The 15,701-nt window shown below is 35.6% G+C and overlaps 2 protein-coding genes across 2 annotated transcripts; one reads left to right on the forward strand and one right to left on the reverse strand.

Annotated features, from left to right (window-relative positions):
• Nucleotides 1-1,296: 1,296 nt before the first annotated feature.
• On the forward strand, nucleotides 1,297-3,792 carry LOC126623970 (alkaline ceramidase). The gene is made up of 3 exons (XM_050292954.1): nucleotides 1,297-1,472; nucleotides 2,175-2,509; nucleotides 3,071-3,792. Exons 2-3 carry the CDS (start codon nucleotides 2,256-2,258, stop codon nucleotides 3,582-3,584), a joined length of 768 nt encoding a protein of 255 aa, XP_050148911.1. The 5' UTR covers nucleotides 1,297-1,472; nucleotides 2,175-2,255; the 3' UTR covers nucleotides 3,585-3,792.
• A 520-nt stretch (nucleotides 3,793-4,312) lies between these two features.
• Nucleotides 4,313-9,607, reverse strand: LOC126623955 (phosphatidate cytidylyltransferase 1-like). Its single transcript, XM_050292933.1, has 12 exons — nucleotides 9,437-9,607; nucleotides 8,292-8,443; nucleotides 7,675-7,928; nucleotides 7,408-7,559; nucleotides 7,003-7,144; nucleotides 6,762-6,918; nucleotides 6,234-6,281; nucleotides 6,049-6,135; nucleotides 5,396-5,524; nucleotides 5,247-5,303; nucleotides 4,883-4,966; nucleotides 4,313-4,773 (listed from the first exon to the last, which is right to left on the reverse strand). Exons 2-12 carry the CDS (start codon nucleotides 8,373-8,375, stop codon nucleotides 4,690-4,692), a joined length of 1,278 nt encoding a protein of 425 aa, XP_050148890.1. The 5' UTR covers nucleotides 8,376-8,443; nucleotides 9,437-9,607; the 3' UTR covers nucleotides 4,313-4,689.
• Nucleotides 9,608-15,701: the final 6,094 nt, after the last annotated feature.

A 15,701-nucleotide genomic window follows, 5' to 3' on the forward strand; every position in this document is an offset into this window, starting at 1 on the left:
CCTCCGATCGAGTACTTCCATTTGGTCCTGTAAATATCAAGCTTCATGGAAATTTGTTTCATTCTCTCATCATTGAACGGATATATAATAAAAACATATTACATCAACTCAGCTATAAGTTCTAATGCATGTCTAAGACCATGTATGGTACTGCTTTTTGAGCTAGATACATTGATCAATCATGTTGCCCTAATCCCTTTTGTTAATCGTTTATTTAACAAAACTAAGGGGATGATTATATATAAAGGTGACCCAATTCTTTGCCATTAGTAGGAAGCGTATGATAGTGCCTCTTAACCTATATATATAAGAGAAATGCTAAGGAGACTCTCTCGGAACTCTCTATCGATTTTTTGTCACCTCACAATTTAAAGTTAATTTCCGTGCCAACATTATAAAACTTTATGCTAAAAATATAAGGTGACAGATAGTCCATGAAGAACCTCAATTTTAAAAGAGTCTCCTTAACATTACTCTACATATAATTTGGGAACTTTTTTTTTCATCCCCATATATATTAGCCTTTTCTATGTTCACTAATTTGGACATGTGATTGAAAAAATATAAAGGTTTGGGCTTGGATTATTGATCACTGAATATTTTGGCTGAATCAGCAGAAGAAGGGTTAATGCTTAAGGAACACCTTCTCATGCAGAAGAAGGGTTAATGCTTAAGGAATAATATCTTTATGCGGACACTTCATCATAGTGGTCGAGCATTAACATCTGCGTAATAGTTTAAAATAAGAGATTTCATGTAGGGTAAAATGCTCTTAATCGCGAGTTCAAAAGAGTTTCGTAGTTCAAGTGATGAGAATAATATTGCTAAACACAACATTCTATATCCATTTCTCTCTATTTAATATCATTTGTATTCATGATGAATAAATATCTATTAAAAAAATATACACCTTTAATTTCAAGAACAAGAATCTTACATAAAAAATTGGCAAAATAAATTACGATATATTCTACTCCAAATTAATGAGATTGACTTCCTATGTAATAAAACTCCACAGCTACCTTGTTAATAGGTGATAGCATAAAATTTAAAAATAATATCGGTGTAATCAGTAGTGGATCTAGACTCGGCTTTAACAAGTGGGCCGCCACATTTGCTTGGTAGACATTTAAATGGATTCGTTCAAATCTAAAGCCCATTTACTTAGAAATAAAGCCCATCTCAACAATGGGCTGGGCCATCATTTTAAGTCGGCACCGGCCCTAGCAAGAATTAAAAAGTTATTCCCAAACCACTAAAATTAAAAATAAGAAAAGAAAAAAAAAAGAATAAAGAAGGAAAAGAATCACAACGCGCAGAATCGGTCTCTTCTTTGTGCCTCGAACGCCGAAAAGAAAAGAAAATTTCAGAGCCTCGAATGCCATTGAAAGTTTGGGAGGGAGAGAGAGACAGAGAGTGCCCGCGCCAAAGCACGGAGGAAGAAGAAGATGAGATCTCTTTCGGCCAAGACGGTGCGTTTTGTTCCTCAATACCCAGACGTAATAGGCTTATTATTGTCTTATGCATAAACTTGTACTGTATCTGGTGCCTTTTTTTTGTTTTTATTCCATCTTCTGGTGGGCTTTTCAAGTTTTTTCTGTCGCTTTCGTGGATCATGGGTCATGGGAAATGATTGATTTTTGGTGGGTTTCAAGTTTTTTGGGCAGATTACGTGAGCTTTAACGGTTGAGATTGGATCTTATTGTGAATTATAAATTTATATTTGATTGTGTTGCTGGGATTTCTTGCGTTTTAGAGGATAATGGTGCTGGTATAATCTGGGTTAATGATTTGTTATGTGGGATCTGACTATACGTTTATTGGGGTGTGGGTTATTGGTGAAATTTGACAACCCATATGTTGAAAATTTGCTGGTATTCATTTGTCAGGGTGAGTTTTGATTTTGTGGAATGGATCAATATCTAGACATTTGTTTCAATGTAAGGGAAGTGTTTCTGATTTGTTCGGTTTAGTGATGAAGTTTACGATTTTGTGTGTGATTAATGTGTGATTTACGGTTTAGAATCTTCGACTTAGTTGGTTTTAGGATAGTCATAACTGTCTGCTTTCTATGGAAATACATAATACGGTGAACGTGATTTTCGCGATACTGGGGTGGTGTTCAATGTGCATTAACTTTTATGCCAAATTGCTCACAACGTTATCTTGTGCAGGTACATGAGCTGCAGGTTTTATGAACTCTGCAACGGTTCAAGCAAAAGACTCGTTGAGAATATACAAGCATAGAAATAGGAATGGCTGATGGAATATCAAGCTTCTGGGGTCCTGTCACATCAACGATTGAGTGTTGCGAAAAGAATTATGCCTACTCTTCTTATATTGCGGAATTTTACAACACTATATCAAACATTCCAGGCATTCTGTTGGCACTCATTGGCCTTATAAATGCCTTGAGGCAGCGGTTTGAGAAGAGATTTGGCATTCTTCACATATCTAATATGATTCTTGCCATTGGAAGCATGTTATACCATGCCACATTGCAACATGTGTGAGTATCACTATGATTTATGCGTTCTGGAAGTTTTAATGAACGGATGGGTGGCTGAACTCATACCATACTGGACTATCAGGAAATAGTTAAATTAATATGTTGATAGAAAGGTGTAACTGGATAGTGTGAATGACATGTTTTGAAACACCAAAAGATACACATATTAGACCTTTATGAGTATACTATTTCTGATCATAAATCACATGGAAAGTTGCAATTATTGTAAGATTGTTTCTTTGAAGATGAAGCCTGTGCACTGGGGTAAATTTCATTAATCCGTAACAGTTTGAGGAGCATATATGACATGTCATGAGTTGCAAAATAAAGGTAGTCTGGGTAGCTAATAATAATGAAGTTCACTTTCCGGATGCATTCATGCACATATGCATAATCCACATTAGGTATGAAGGTTTATGTGGATTGACTTATCTGCCTCATAGTTGTTTTAGTTACCTCAGTCTGTCAGGTCCAGTAACTTTATTATTCAATTTCCTTTTCTTGTCTAAATTGTTGCAATGAAAGTTGAGGGCTCAAGACTTTTTTGGTATGTATTTCCAGGCAACAGCAGAGCGATGAGACTCCAATGGTTTGGGAGATGCTCCTTTACATATATATCCTCTACTCCCCAGATTGGCACTATAGGACTACAATGCCCACCTTCCTCTTCCTCTATGGTGCTGTTTTCGCAGGTGTTCATTCTGTGGTTCGTTTTGAGATTGGCTTTAAGGTGCACTACGTGATCTTGTGTCTTCTCTGCATACCTCGAATGTACAAGTACTACATATACACGCAAGATGTGTGTGCTAAGCGGATTGCAAAGCTGTATGTGGCCACCCTTGTTATAGGCAGTTTGTGTTGGCTCTGTGATAATATCTTCTGCAAAGAGATATCCGGTTGGATGATTAACCCGCAGGGTCATGCCTTGTGGCATTTGTTCATGGGTTTCAATTCCTACTTTGCAAACACTTTCTTGATGTTTTGCCGAGCCCAGCAGCGAGGATGGTCCCCCAGGATTGTTCGTCTTATGGGTTTTTTGCCCTATGTGAAGATTGAGAAACCAAAAACCCGATGAGAGGTTCAAAGCAAATGGCAGGAGTATAGTTACAGTAAAGATGTCGTCGCAGGCGAGGAACGTGACCAAACAACCGGACAATCATTTTCTTTCTCTCTTTAGATTGGACCGAAAAAGATTGGTTTTGATTGTTTTAGATTGGATATTGTCTTAAATTTCCTTGTAAAAGTAGGACATGTAACATATCTGTAAGCCCTTTTCTGTTGCATTGGTCGATATGACTTAGTTTTCCGTTTTCTCGTTTCCGAAAGTGCAACTCTGGCTGTATCAATTGTTTGTTACCAAATTTTCGAGCACACCAAGCATTTTTTTTATTGGCACTGAGGTACCGTTTGGTACGTGGGACTTGACTGAATGAAGTGGGACAAGGTGTTCTATCCCGCGTTTGGTGCGCCTAAAATGGGTGGAACGCATTGTTCCATGGGACGAATTTTGGGTAAATTTTCGTTCCGCCTCATCCCCTAGAACGACCCGTTCCACATCCGTGGAACACAAAATTATAACCTCTCCTTCCTTGTTTCCATCGGAGGGCATCTTTGCTCCCTCTTTGTTCTGTCCCGTCCTGTCCTGTGTCATTCCATTCCGTTCCGTTCCGTCTGCATACCAAACGATACTTGAAGGAACGATTACACGTTATGTAACATGCGTATGTACACGCCAAACGCGTTGATTCTGAACAACTCTGGTCCGTAAATATCAAATACCGGCTGTATTAGAAAGAAAAAGGAGAAAAAGAAGCAAGAATCCATCAAGGTATAAAAATACAATGTTGTCATAAAATGCCTACATAAATTGGACACTACTACAATTACCAAAAGCATCAACCAACTTTGCAGCGGGTATGTTACTTATCAATCCATCAAAAGCGCAAATACAAGGGGAGGAGAGAAAGATGTAAATTCCATCTAAGACTTAATATGTATCAAACAACAACGAGAATATACAGGGTTTACGCGCACAAGAATGCCTCCAACCTAATGGGGGTTGCTCTACGAAAACAGAACACCGCCATTCACAAATATTCCCTTTTTTCGCCTCTGTTCCACATGTACAAACATGCAAGGAAGAGGAGAATGGATGACAGAAATACAGGTTATTCACACGGTTATCCGACCAGCCTATCCTGCAAGACTTGTTTAAGCTTCTCAAATAGAATTTGCTGCTGCTCGAGCGTAAGGTTCATCAAAATCTAAATTGCAGAAAGAAAAAAACAGTCAATCCAATTGTGATCAATACTTGTTCATTAAAATTTTCAAAGCCAAAAACTAAATTACTTACGACGCTTGCAAAAAGGATACCTGGTCTATGATCATATCAACTGAGAGGCTCTGAGGGACAATGAAAGACTGGTGATAGATATAAGCAAAGATCGCCATCACCATCTACAACAAAACACAATGTCAATTGCAGAAGCACACACATGGGTCACATCATCATCATCTAAATCGTTGAAGCCAAACATAAAGACCCCATCGTTTAGAGTGAAAGAATTAATTAAAGTCCATTATCAAAAGCGAAAGATTCTGCATTAGGCCCCTTCATGTAGCATCATCATAAGGTGGGAAATGGACGCAATAGTAATTGGTATGAGCAATCCACTCAAGTAATTTAGAATACTCTGATTGAAAAAAATATTATAGTTATTATTTAGGAAAATCATACCTGGCAATCCATTCTGTCTGTGATTCCACCATGCCCCGGGATACTATCACCAAAATCCTATGACAAATGGAAGAACGTTAGAAATTATTTCAAACGGAAGCTTACTGTGCAAAATTGCATCAATCCAAATTACATCGTCAGAAGTAAACCTTGACTTTAAAAGCCCTTTTAAAGCCACTTGCAAAGAAGCCTCCAAATGGAGCTATTATCGATGAAAACAAACCAAGACATAACGCATGCCATTGAACTGGCAAAATTGAAATCCCTTTCCAAGGAAACTGCAACACAAAAAAGATAAAGATTATATTTCAGTCATATAAATAAGGAAAACTAATTTATAAGAATCCAAATTTATGTATCCTATTCAACTGCAAGCATGGCTTTTAGATAACTGAAGCAGTCTCTAAAAACAATCATCTCACTGCTAATACTAAGAGAGAGCCTGCTGATCCACTGAAAGAACTGTTAGATTGAATTTTATGAGCATGGAAGAAAAAGAAGAACATTTAACAACAGTAATCTAATCCCAAAAAGCTGAAGTTCAAAACAGCGGTTTGAAAAGAAAAACAGACTGTAGAGACTAATTATCGTATAAAATAGGCATATGCATGTTCTATGAGCACTTAACACAATAATCTTTGGCCAAATAATGACTTCATTATCAAAAAGTGGAAAACAAGTCAAATAACTGATCTCCAAATTCACAATTTCATAGGGATAACATGATCTATGGTTTACTACAATACACAAACGGGTATACTGTCATTGTAATTACAGAATCAAGAAGTGTCAGTTTACTCACCCAGTGAGGGAGCCATTCTGGAAAAGTATAATACTCTGGCTTAAACAATGGGCCAGGATCACAATCAAGCCAACCAGTCGATAAATCCTGCAAGTGCATCAACAGAAACCAGTGGAAAATTAGCTACAACTGAAATACTATTTCTTTCCTATACCAATTGACTAAAAATTAATCAGAATCATTACCCCTCTTGGACACGTTAGCCACTGGAAACGACCCATGATATTTGCAAGCTGCATAAACAAATGTACATACCATGTTTGTATAACTTCAATTGAATAAATTAATGTCTTATCATGTATTCACATAGAACTCATAGTCGGAATGTTTATACATCCCAGAACATTGTACATCTGGCTGAAGCATGCAATCAAAAAGATAAGTTGTACAAGTAAATTTTGATATATTTAAAGAGGAAAACTTTTGGTTTGACAAGTCATCAAGGAAAAACCTTCTAAACATGTGCCCATGGCTGAGATATAAATAGAGGTGTGGATGTTACAACGAGCAAAATATACTGGCAAGATACACATTTCTATAAGTTGAGATGTACCGTGACCAATTCTGGTGGCACTTCGAGTCAAATAATTATCATACTGGAGCATAAGATCAATAAAAAAGAAATCACGGCAATCTGACTGAAACTAAGATTTCTCTTTCATGCAAGACAAGAGAAGTCTATTTGCCATCACCAAATTAATTAGCAAGCTCACCAAAAATGCTGATATGATAGTTATAACTGACGCTCCAATGAATCCCTCCCAAGTTTTCTTTGGTGATATCTTGATCAAAGGGGTTTTTCCAAAAAAGAAACCACAAATATAAGCAGCAATGTCATTGATTACGATAAGTGAAGCTGGAAGAAGAAACCTGCATCAATTTTGTCTTCGTCTCAGAGAAAGAAACAAAAAAAGAAGTAATGTGCGAGTGTGTTCCTGCAGTAACTTGAATTACCAGAAAATTCCTTCAAAGATGTTTGCTACAAAGAAAGAGGACTGGGTAAACACAGTAATTAGAATCATGTGCGTCCACGCATACTGGCCAAACTGATACTTGTACATCTTCTTCTTTAGTGTAAGAATGAACCACATAAATCCTGAACCCAATCATGTGGAAAGGAATAATATCAGGATCATCTGAGTTATATAAAAGGGGAAAGGACAAACACCAACTAAACAATGTTCAACAATGAAACCACTATGCAAATCAAATATAGTATTGGATGTTGGTCAACAAGAGACAACAATATAATCCAATTTCACTTCAACCAAATATTTGGCTGTAAAGAGAACTTGAATATAAGTTTCTTAAAGCTGTTATGTGTAAAGTGTAAACACAAACATATAATGTGTAACAAACCTGCGATGTACAAGAAATAACAGACAACCATATGATACTTGATAAGACTGCTGACAAGCTTATATAACACTTTATCTGAAGTTACAGTGTTGACAAGCCGTTGACTGAGTATGCGACCGTAAACAAACAGCATCGCAGTGAAGAAAAAGTGCCTGAGCAGAGAAGTTGAACTTGAATAAATATTACAGCAACACTCTTTAAATAACACCTGAACAGATTTCTGTGGAGTAAAATACACTAGAAAAAATGAAATGCTACTATTCTGACCAATTTAGAATCCTGAATCCCGGTAGGTGCTTATCTTCATGAGCTTTCCTGAGTAGATTAAACAGCTCCTTTGCCATAAAGATTTGGATAACCACCACCATGGCAGTGATGCAGAGATGACCCAGATATATAATCAATGCAAAACCTCCAATCATCCAAACAGAAGAGTATGCACGTACCAACATTGACCTGTATTTATTACGGTCATTAACCAGTAAACTGCCTCCATTTGCTTTACTAACATCGGGAAGAGCCTGCAGCCATAAAGGAAATACATGACTAACCCCTTAATCTAAAATTCCTACATTATTTAGACTACCAGACAAATTCATATTGTCCCCAACAAATTTTTTAGATATAAAAACACATTATTATACAGAAACAACTATGTAAGCCCCTAACTTAAAAATAAGCAAATGATCAGTTACAAAACTGAAAAAATGTATAAAAAAATCAGGAGAAACTCGAATGTATGCTCTACATTATTTAGACTACCAGACAAATTCATATTGTCCCCAACAATTTTTTTAGATATAAAATCATACAGTATAAAGCTAGACAGCCCAGAACTCTACATGCATGAAAGAAAATAAGTAAAGTTTCAAATTTTAACAAACCTCAGCTGAGCGTCTACGATGCCGAAGTCGAGCAGTTGGGGACCTTGGGGTTGGTGGGCTGCCAACACTATTGTCTCCTGGCATGACTGTTCTAACTCGCTATCGCTTAATAGGTTAAAACATACATGTATCTGATGCAAAATCACCGTCACCTGAAACAACAAATCACATTCAGATAAATGGGGACAGTAAGCATAAAATAAGTGATAATTGTCTTGTCATTGTGCACTCTATACACTATGGATCCTTTTGATGACCATTTTCAGTTCCCCTTAAAGTGAAAACAACTTAAATACTTTTTCGTTTTGTCTTAGTTTAAATTTTCCGCCTTATACATTTCTTATGCATCTCTCCCATAGGCTTCCTCCACCCTTCTATATCCATTAATTCTCCCATGTATTTACCCTCTTATCACTAACACACCAATGAAAATTGAAACTAAAAACCCAATGGTTATCAAACGGGCTCTAAAGTACACGAAGCACAAACCCTAATTTCCCCTGCGACACACTATACTAGAGTAATTTGTTGCAGGTACCAAAGATAGAAACCGAAAATGAAGGGAACCCACCTATGAGATGTCAATCAAATGGCTATGACTACAAGCTTAGAATTCCAAAACTTCGCGGAACACACAATTCATCCATCAATTCCAAACCTTTTGGGATAAACCCAATTTCAATATCTTCCCACCACATTCATCACTTCCTTGCTTGGAAAATAAGGTAATAAATAAATAAAATTTCACATTTCAAAGAAATTAAGTAACCCATTATAGTTAATTAAACGCCACCCACTCCTAAAAGTTTCCATTTCAGAATAACACAATACCTCCACCTCAAGCAACTCTGCGGAGAGCTCGTATTGCCGTGATATAAACCTCCAAAATCCACAATAAATTAAAAATAAATAACAAAGTACACAAATTTTCACTGCCCCAATGAATGATTCATGAAAAATCACAACTTTGGCCCAACCCAGAAGATTGAAACACACATACATAGTGTAGCAGTGCAAAAATATAAAATTTCAACAATTTAAAAGCTGAATACGCAGAAACTGTTGAAATTCAAATCTTAAAACCAATAATTTGAACCTAAAGATCGAAAAATCACCAGAGAGAGAGAGAGGAGAGAGAACCCCACCTCGTTTGGTTCCTTTCTTGTGGGGAGTGACAGAGTGAAGCCCAATGGAGGAAACAGGAGACGAACACGAAGAGAGAGAGAGAGAGAGGAGAGACGAGAGAGTGAAAGTGCCTTTCTCTCGTTACTGGTTTTCCGGGAGCGGAGAGAAGAAAACAACGAAAATGAATCGAAAATTTTATTTTAATTCAATATCATCTCCTAATTATTTATAGTGGTGGAGTGTTGACCGTCGGATTTGTGATTTAGGTTTTTGGGGAACACGTGTATGGCAAGTGTTGGAATTTAAGATGCGCTGTCTTTCCTTCTTTCCTAATTCCTAAACTGCCCTCATGTTCTTTGAATTGCCATCCCTCGTAAAAAAAAGTCAATCAATCAAATCCGACATTTAAATTGGTTATCAAGCTTATTTTGTGCATGCATTTATATAGTATTAAGCTTATTTTGTATTTTGTGCATGCATTTATATAGAGAGCTGCTAGACTCCTTCCGTTGTTTTATTTTTTTATTCACGTTATATTTACATTCATTATAGAAAGTTGAAAAAATTAAAATATTATTTTTTCATTCACTATTATTCTTAAAATAACTCTTAATATATATATATATAATTATAGATAAAAAGTCACAGAGCTATGTTTCAATTATACGATGTCGATAAATCAAGTTGATCCACATAAAATTATCTTTTACATTTTCGACATAAACATAATCATCTTCTTCTTCCATAGAAACATCATCTTCTAAATTCATTCTTTTTGCTTTCTCTAAATAAATGTCTTCTAAACATAGTATAAGAGTTATCATGTCCAATTTTTTATATATATAAAAAAAAGTAATGCAAAATTGGGTAACTAAGGTCCTTATTAGTCATTTTACAAATTGACATATTTGTAATTAAAAAATTCATAAAAAGTTGGGTGAGAATATAAGACATTGGGATAGGAATAACAACTCTCTTTATATATTATTTTTAAAAATTTATACTATCGATAAATGCTCTAAATTAATTTAATCTTTGCGCTCCATTCTCTTACTCGTGAAAGAATAAATATATTTAATTTAGTACACATTATAACATTGATAAAAAAAACAATAACAGAATCGGATCCCCTCATGAGCATAGGGTGGGGATCCTCCTGATCGGGTTATCTGAGCCATTGAAATTTGATCCAACGGTAACAAACAAGGGACCATCTAGAAGTTATAATTATTGTAGTCGTGAGATCAAATTTCAATGTCCCAGATGGCCCAGTTAGGATGATCCCCACCCTATACTCAGGAGGGAATCCGATTCCAACAATAACATGTAAAAATGAAAATTTTAAAACGTCAAATAATAGTATTCTTAAAATATAAAATACTATCATTCTGATGGGGTGCAACAAGAAGCCATCGTAATGGAACCCATGTGGACCATTTAGAAGAGGAAGGAGGTGGCATTAATATTATTAATTTAATATGTGCATTATTGAATATTTACAGCTCCATTAATTTTAAGAAAAACAAGTTCAAACGAATTGAGACATGGTGGTGATTGAGTAATGAGAAGACAATAATTTGGAGAATAAATCTAATTAATCTAATTAATAGATGACAGTCAATCATTACGGGATGACTCAATGGTTGGGGAAGAATTCCATACTTGTATTTTACAAGACATCGTTCTAAATTTGATTTGGAACTCTGATGAATCACATATAATAATTAAAAATGACTGAAATGATTTTGTGAGTCTTCCAAGCTCCTAAAAAGGGAAAGTGACATATAGCATAGAATGCTATGCGTTTCTTTCTTTCTCCCTTTTAAGATTCCCAGATCAAATATCTATATTGTTCTTTCTTTCAATATATTTGGTGCATTCCCAAAATTTGACACTTGGAATATGATACTTTTCGTATTCGTACTATGATGTTTTTTGTATAAGACAAGCTTTATCGAATTGACACCTAGCCCAACCCAAGCGCTTTAGGCTGCATCACCAAATAGTGTTGGGCCCTTGGGGTTTGGAGTTTGGATTTCAGTTTCTATTGGGCCTTTTGAGGCCCATAACTATTTTACAATTTTAGGTACCTTGTGAAACCTAACACAACTAAGAAGGTTTTTTTTTTTTTTTTTTTTTTTTGCCTTTTTCTTTTAGTATATAAGCAACAATATATATTAAATCAATCTAAATTACAGAAAATAATATTCAAACATAGGAAAAACACTAAAACCGACGTTGGAAAAGAGGCCTCATATTGATACAATTGCAAGTAGTTAAGACTGCTAACTTTTCAAAGGAGATATGTATTGTTGCTTTGCGGCTATGGTTGAAGTAATTAAGACCTTATTTTCTAAAAGTTAATGAATGATCCCCTCCTAGAATGTGATTAATGTGCCCTTGTGGTTGATGTTTGCATGTCAATAGAAAACGACAAAGACGACATAGGAAAAGAGGCTGCAATAACAATCATACATATCTCTATATATATTCATATACGATATACATGCAAATTTTATATTGACAATGAAGACAAAAAGCAGAGACAGACCCGTCACTACATGAATCCAATGGTAACGGATCTCATTGTTTAGCAGTAGCTTAGCTATATACTCCAATTGGATTCTCTGTTACTACCTCCCGAAAGAAGACAGATTCTGATGAGCAAGCAGATAGATTTCTGCCATGCATTTCCTTCATTTGAATCTGATGAAAGCAAAAAGAGCAACGAAAGCATCAAACTAGTTTTTATCGCCATTTTTTTTTTGTTGTCAAATTCTAAAAATCCAGCTTGTAAATTTTTAATTGGGTATTGGCTTAGTAAGATGAAGAATAATCAAAGCCACCTACGGCTATACGGTGGTTCTTGTTTGTATTTTATTAATTATATTTTAAGTGGAAGCTCTCTAACACATGCATGACGATGATGTTGTGGATAAACCACACACAAAACAAAAATACCAAACATTTGACGTTAACTAAGCTTCCATTGTGCTCATGAACAACATTAAACCTCTAGGCATCTCCGTCTAAAATTTTCTATAAAAATCCCCAACAAAAACAAAGTCAATACATTTCTCATCTTCGACGTGTTTTCATTTCATTTGCGACGAACATATGGTGAGTTAATTCCCTTTCATTCGTTCGTTCGCGCATATATTGATTAGTTACGTACTTTGTAATTAGTCAAAGAGGCTAAGAGGGTCGGAAATGGGAGCTAATCAAAGCAATTTTAAGTCCTCATCGTCATCATCTGGCGGCCATGGTTGTGGGAATTCAAGTCCAATGCCGTGGATCATGGAGTTTTTGAAACCGGACTGCTTAAAATCGGAGAACAAGAAAAGGAAGAGACAATTGGCACCAGAGACGAAGAAGAATATTTACAAGAATTACACAAAAAATACTGGAATTGTTGGAGCAGCTGGGAATGGGACCAGGATGATAACTCTAGGAGAATGGCTCTTGGCGTCTCCCGGCCACGTCAAGGCAGATCATAACTACAACATCAGCGGAGGCGAATTGTATGCGTTTAGAGCCAGCTCGAAAAGGATACACCCAGCTGCATCTTCTTCTTCGTCTAAATTGCCGCCTCTGTCTAAAGCAAAAGACAGCTTCTGCCTCGAGAGACCCGTCAAAAATGAGGATCAGAAATCCGATGGGGCAAACTTGGTCATTGCTGATATTTCGACGTCAATAAGCTGCAGAAGTATTAATACACAACTAAATGAGTCTAAAACTCATAAGTTGAAAAAGAAGGTGAGCTTTCGATTGCCTGAAGAAGCTGATATTATCATATTTTACCCATCGGACGACAGCGATAATGATGAAGACATCGATTAATACATAATCTACCATATAAAGATTTCATATCTTAATTTACCAAACACACCCAATCGTTCGTTATCATATTTGGTTTTGGGTTTTGATGCATGTTTGCTTTATTACGATGGCTTCCAGTATCACATAATAAGCAAGTAGTGATAATGCATGTGGAAGTTGGAAGGGATTCTTTAGGTAGTAGACTTTGAAGAGTGGAAAATCGGTTGGACGGGACGTTATCCATGCAGCAACTACTAATACCTGGTAAGCTGCGAGTCATGTGATACGTATATTGCTCCAAAATCAGTGTATCAAAATCTATAGATTTTCTATATCTCGCCAACAAGCATTTTTTATTTTTTATTTATTGCACGTTCTGCATTGATCCAACCCTTTTTTTTCCTTTTTTGTTTGGTTGGAAAATTCTTCACAGAGTTGAGACTTGAGAGCATAAAACTCGGCAATTTTCTATAGGCACAATTCCTCATTGAAAAAAGACACAAGTCCCACGAAATTAATAAAAGTATCTGACTGACGGATACCATAATTGTTTATGTAACAAATTAATGGAGGAGATTCCTACTCTTTGACTGTATATTCTGATGGGTAATTCCTTCTTATTTTTTTACTATAAAAGTGAGAGGTAGATACAGTAGAATGAGCGATAAAAACAACAAATATACAACCAATTGCAAGAAATCTTCTCAAATAGAGATTACACATTATAAGGTAGTCGATTTTCATTTAGGACCACAAGTTCATGTTGTGCGTATGAACGGAAGCGATCACATGATTCGCATCACATGAGATCTGCTCATCAACCCGCTTTCTGCTCCAAAATTTGATTACCATGCATGGACCATGGTAGAGGATACCTACGATCCTGGTGGTAGCTAGGGTTTCGTTGGGGAGTAGAAAAGAAGAAAAGCATATCTACCGTTCAATTTCAAACGCCTTTTCGCATTTTTATGGCGTACTCATGTGTAATTTTTTGGGAACTTTAACGAAAAGCACCCGGTACTGTTCATTTTAACGAAAAACCACATTTTTATACTAAAAAGTCAATCATGGTACTATTCACTTTACCCTTTATTTTGTCCTTATCATTAAAACTCAAAGTTTTCAAGCCATTTTCATTAGTTTTCCTTAATTTTTTTTGATATTGCGATAACGGGTAGGTGCCCTTCTCCTTTCAGGCACAAGGTCTTCTTAAGCAACGTTAATTTATCTGAGTTCAATTCATTTGATTTTGCTTACTACCCATGATTGGTAGGGTGCCATTCTTATTACCTTCCAGGTATGGGTCTTCGTCTGCAAGCTTTAATTTATCTCAATTGATCATAAAGTGATTCGGTACCTACCCAAGGTAGGGGTTCCTTATAATATGACCTTCAAGGCTTAGGGCTTGGCTTAATTAGCCTTATCATACAATCAATCACTTTAATGCCCTGTTTAATTACAACCTCACACTACTATGCTTGGCTGGTGAACTCATGTAGTTAACTGTGGAATTCTTAGCTTTATAATTATCTTAACGAAAGAGCTTAAAATATTAGAGAAATGTAGAATTAGGGCATTGGCATGCTTGTGCTTAACATTTATAATAGGGCATATAATTAGTATGTATAATATTCCAAATTTCTTGTAGTATGTTTTATAGTCGCATGAGATTGTTAGTAATGAGTACGTAATGAAGGTTTGGTAATGGAGAAAAATTCTTATAAAATGAAGGTACATATGTGTATCGTCTATGACATTTTGAACCACTAATACAAGATCATTTATACAACTCTTTTTACATTAACTTAATTATATTAGTGACTCGGGAAGCCAAGGCAGCGGTAAAACTTATAATGCAAGTGTCGCTCCAGGTCTGGGCCACGAACGAACGTCAAGGTTGGCATATGGTAATAAATCAGTAATTTGGTAATTAGGTGGAACGTCCTTAGTGCTACTATGGTACCGGGTACCCTAGCACAAGATCACACTCATTACTTTGCAGACAACTTTTTCGGTGTGCCGGAAACACAATCTGATATACTAAGCATCATAATATAAGTAGTTGAAATGTTCGTTTTTAGTATATGGTCACTTGTCTTATAATATTTTAATAGGAAAAATTAGTATCTAGTCCCTGGCTCTTACTGTTCATTGACTAAGACCTTATTAGTTCTCAAATTTTGATTCAAGTCCCTAGCATTAATGTGATAATGAATTTACATGTTTATTATATAAATTTTTAATATAAAAATTAGTAATTAATTTAGGGTTTAATACTCACACCTCTATTAAACTTCTAATTAATTTTCAATTCAAACATTTCCAAAATAATAATAAATTAAATTAAATTAAGTTTGTACCTATTAGTTTTTTTTATATATATAAAAAGATTCTTAATTTTTAATCTTAAATGTACCCATTCATATAATTTTTCAATTTTTTTAATCTTAAATGTACCCATTCTCA

The sequence above is a fragment of the Malus sylvestris genome, chromosome 5, assembly GCF_916048215.2.
Source record: "Malus sylvestris chromosome 5, drMalSylv7.2, whole genome shotgun sequence".
Lineage (NCBI taxonomy): Eukaryota > Viridiplantae > Streptophyta > Magnoliopsida > Rosales > Rosaceae > Malus > Malus sylvestris.

Excerpts from the sequence above, each read along its gene's own strand:
- LOC126623970 (XM_050292954.1), top strand. The coding sequence starts at position 2,256 with ATGGCTGATGGAATATCAAGCTTCTGGGGTCCTGTCACATCAACGATT. Across the intron at positions 2,510-3,070 it reads CATGCCACATTGCAACATGT|GCAACAGCAGAGCGATGAGA; the intron begins GTGAGTATCACT and ends ATGTATTTCCAG.
- LOC126623955 (XM_050292933.1), bottom strand. The coding sequence starts at position 8,375 with ATGCCAGGAGACAATAGTGTTGGCAGCCCACCAACCCCAAGGTCCCCA. Across the intron at positions 7,145-7,407 it reads TTATTTCTTGTACATCGCAG|GATTTATGTGGTTCATTCTT; the intron begins GTTTGTTACACA and ends GATTGGGTTCAG. Across the intron at positions 5,304-5,395 it reads AAAGGGCTTTTAAAGTCAAG|GATTTTGGTGATAGTATCCC; the intron begins GTTTACTTCTGA and ends CATTTGTCATAG.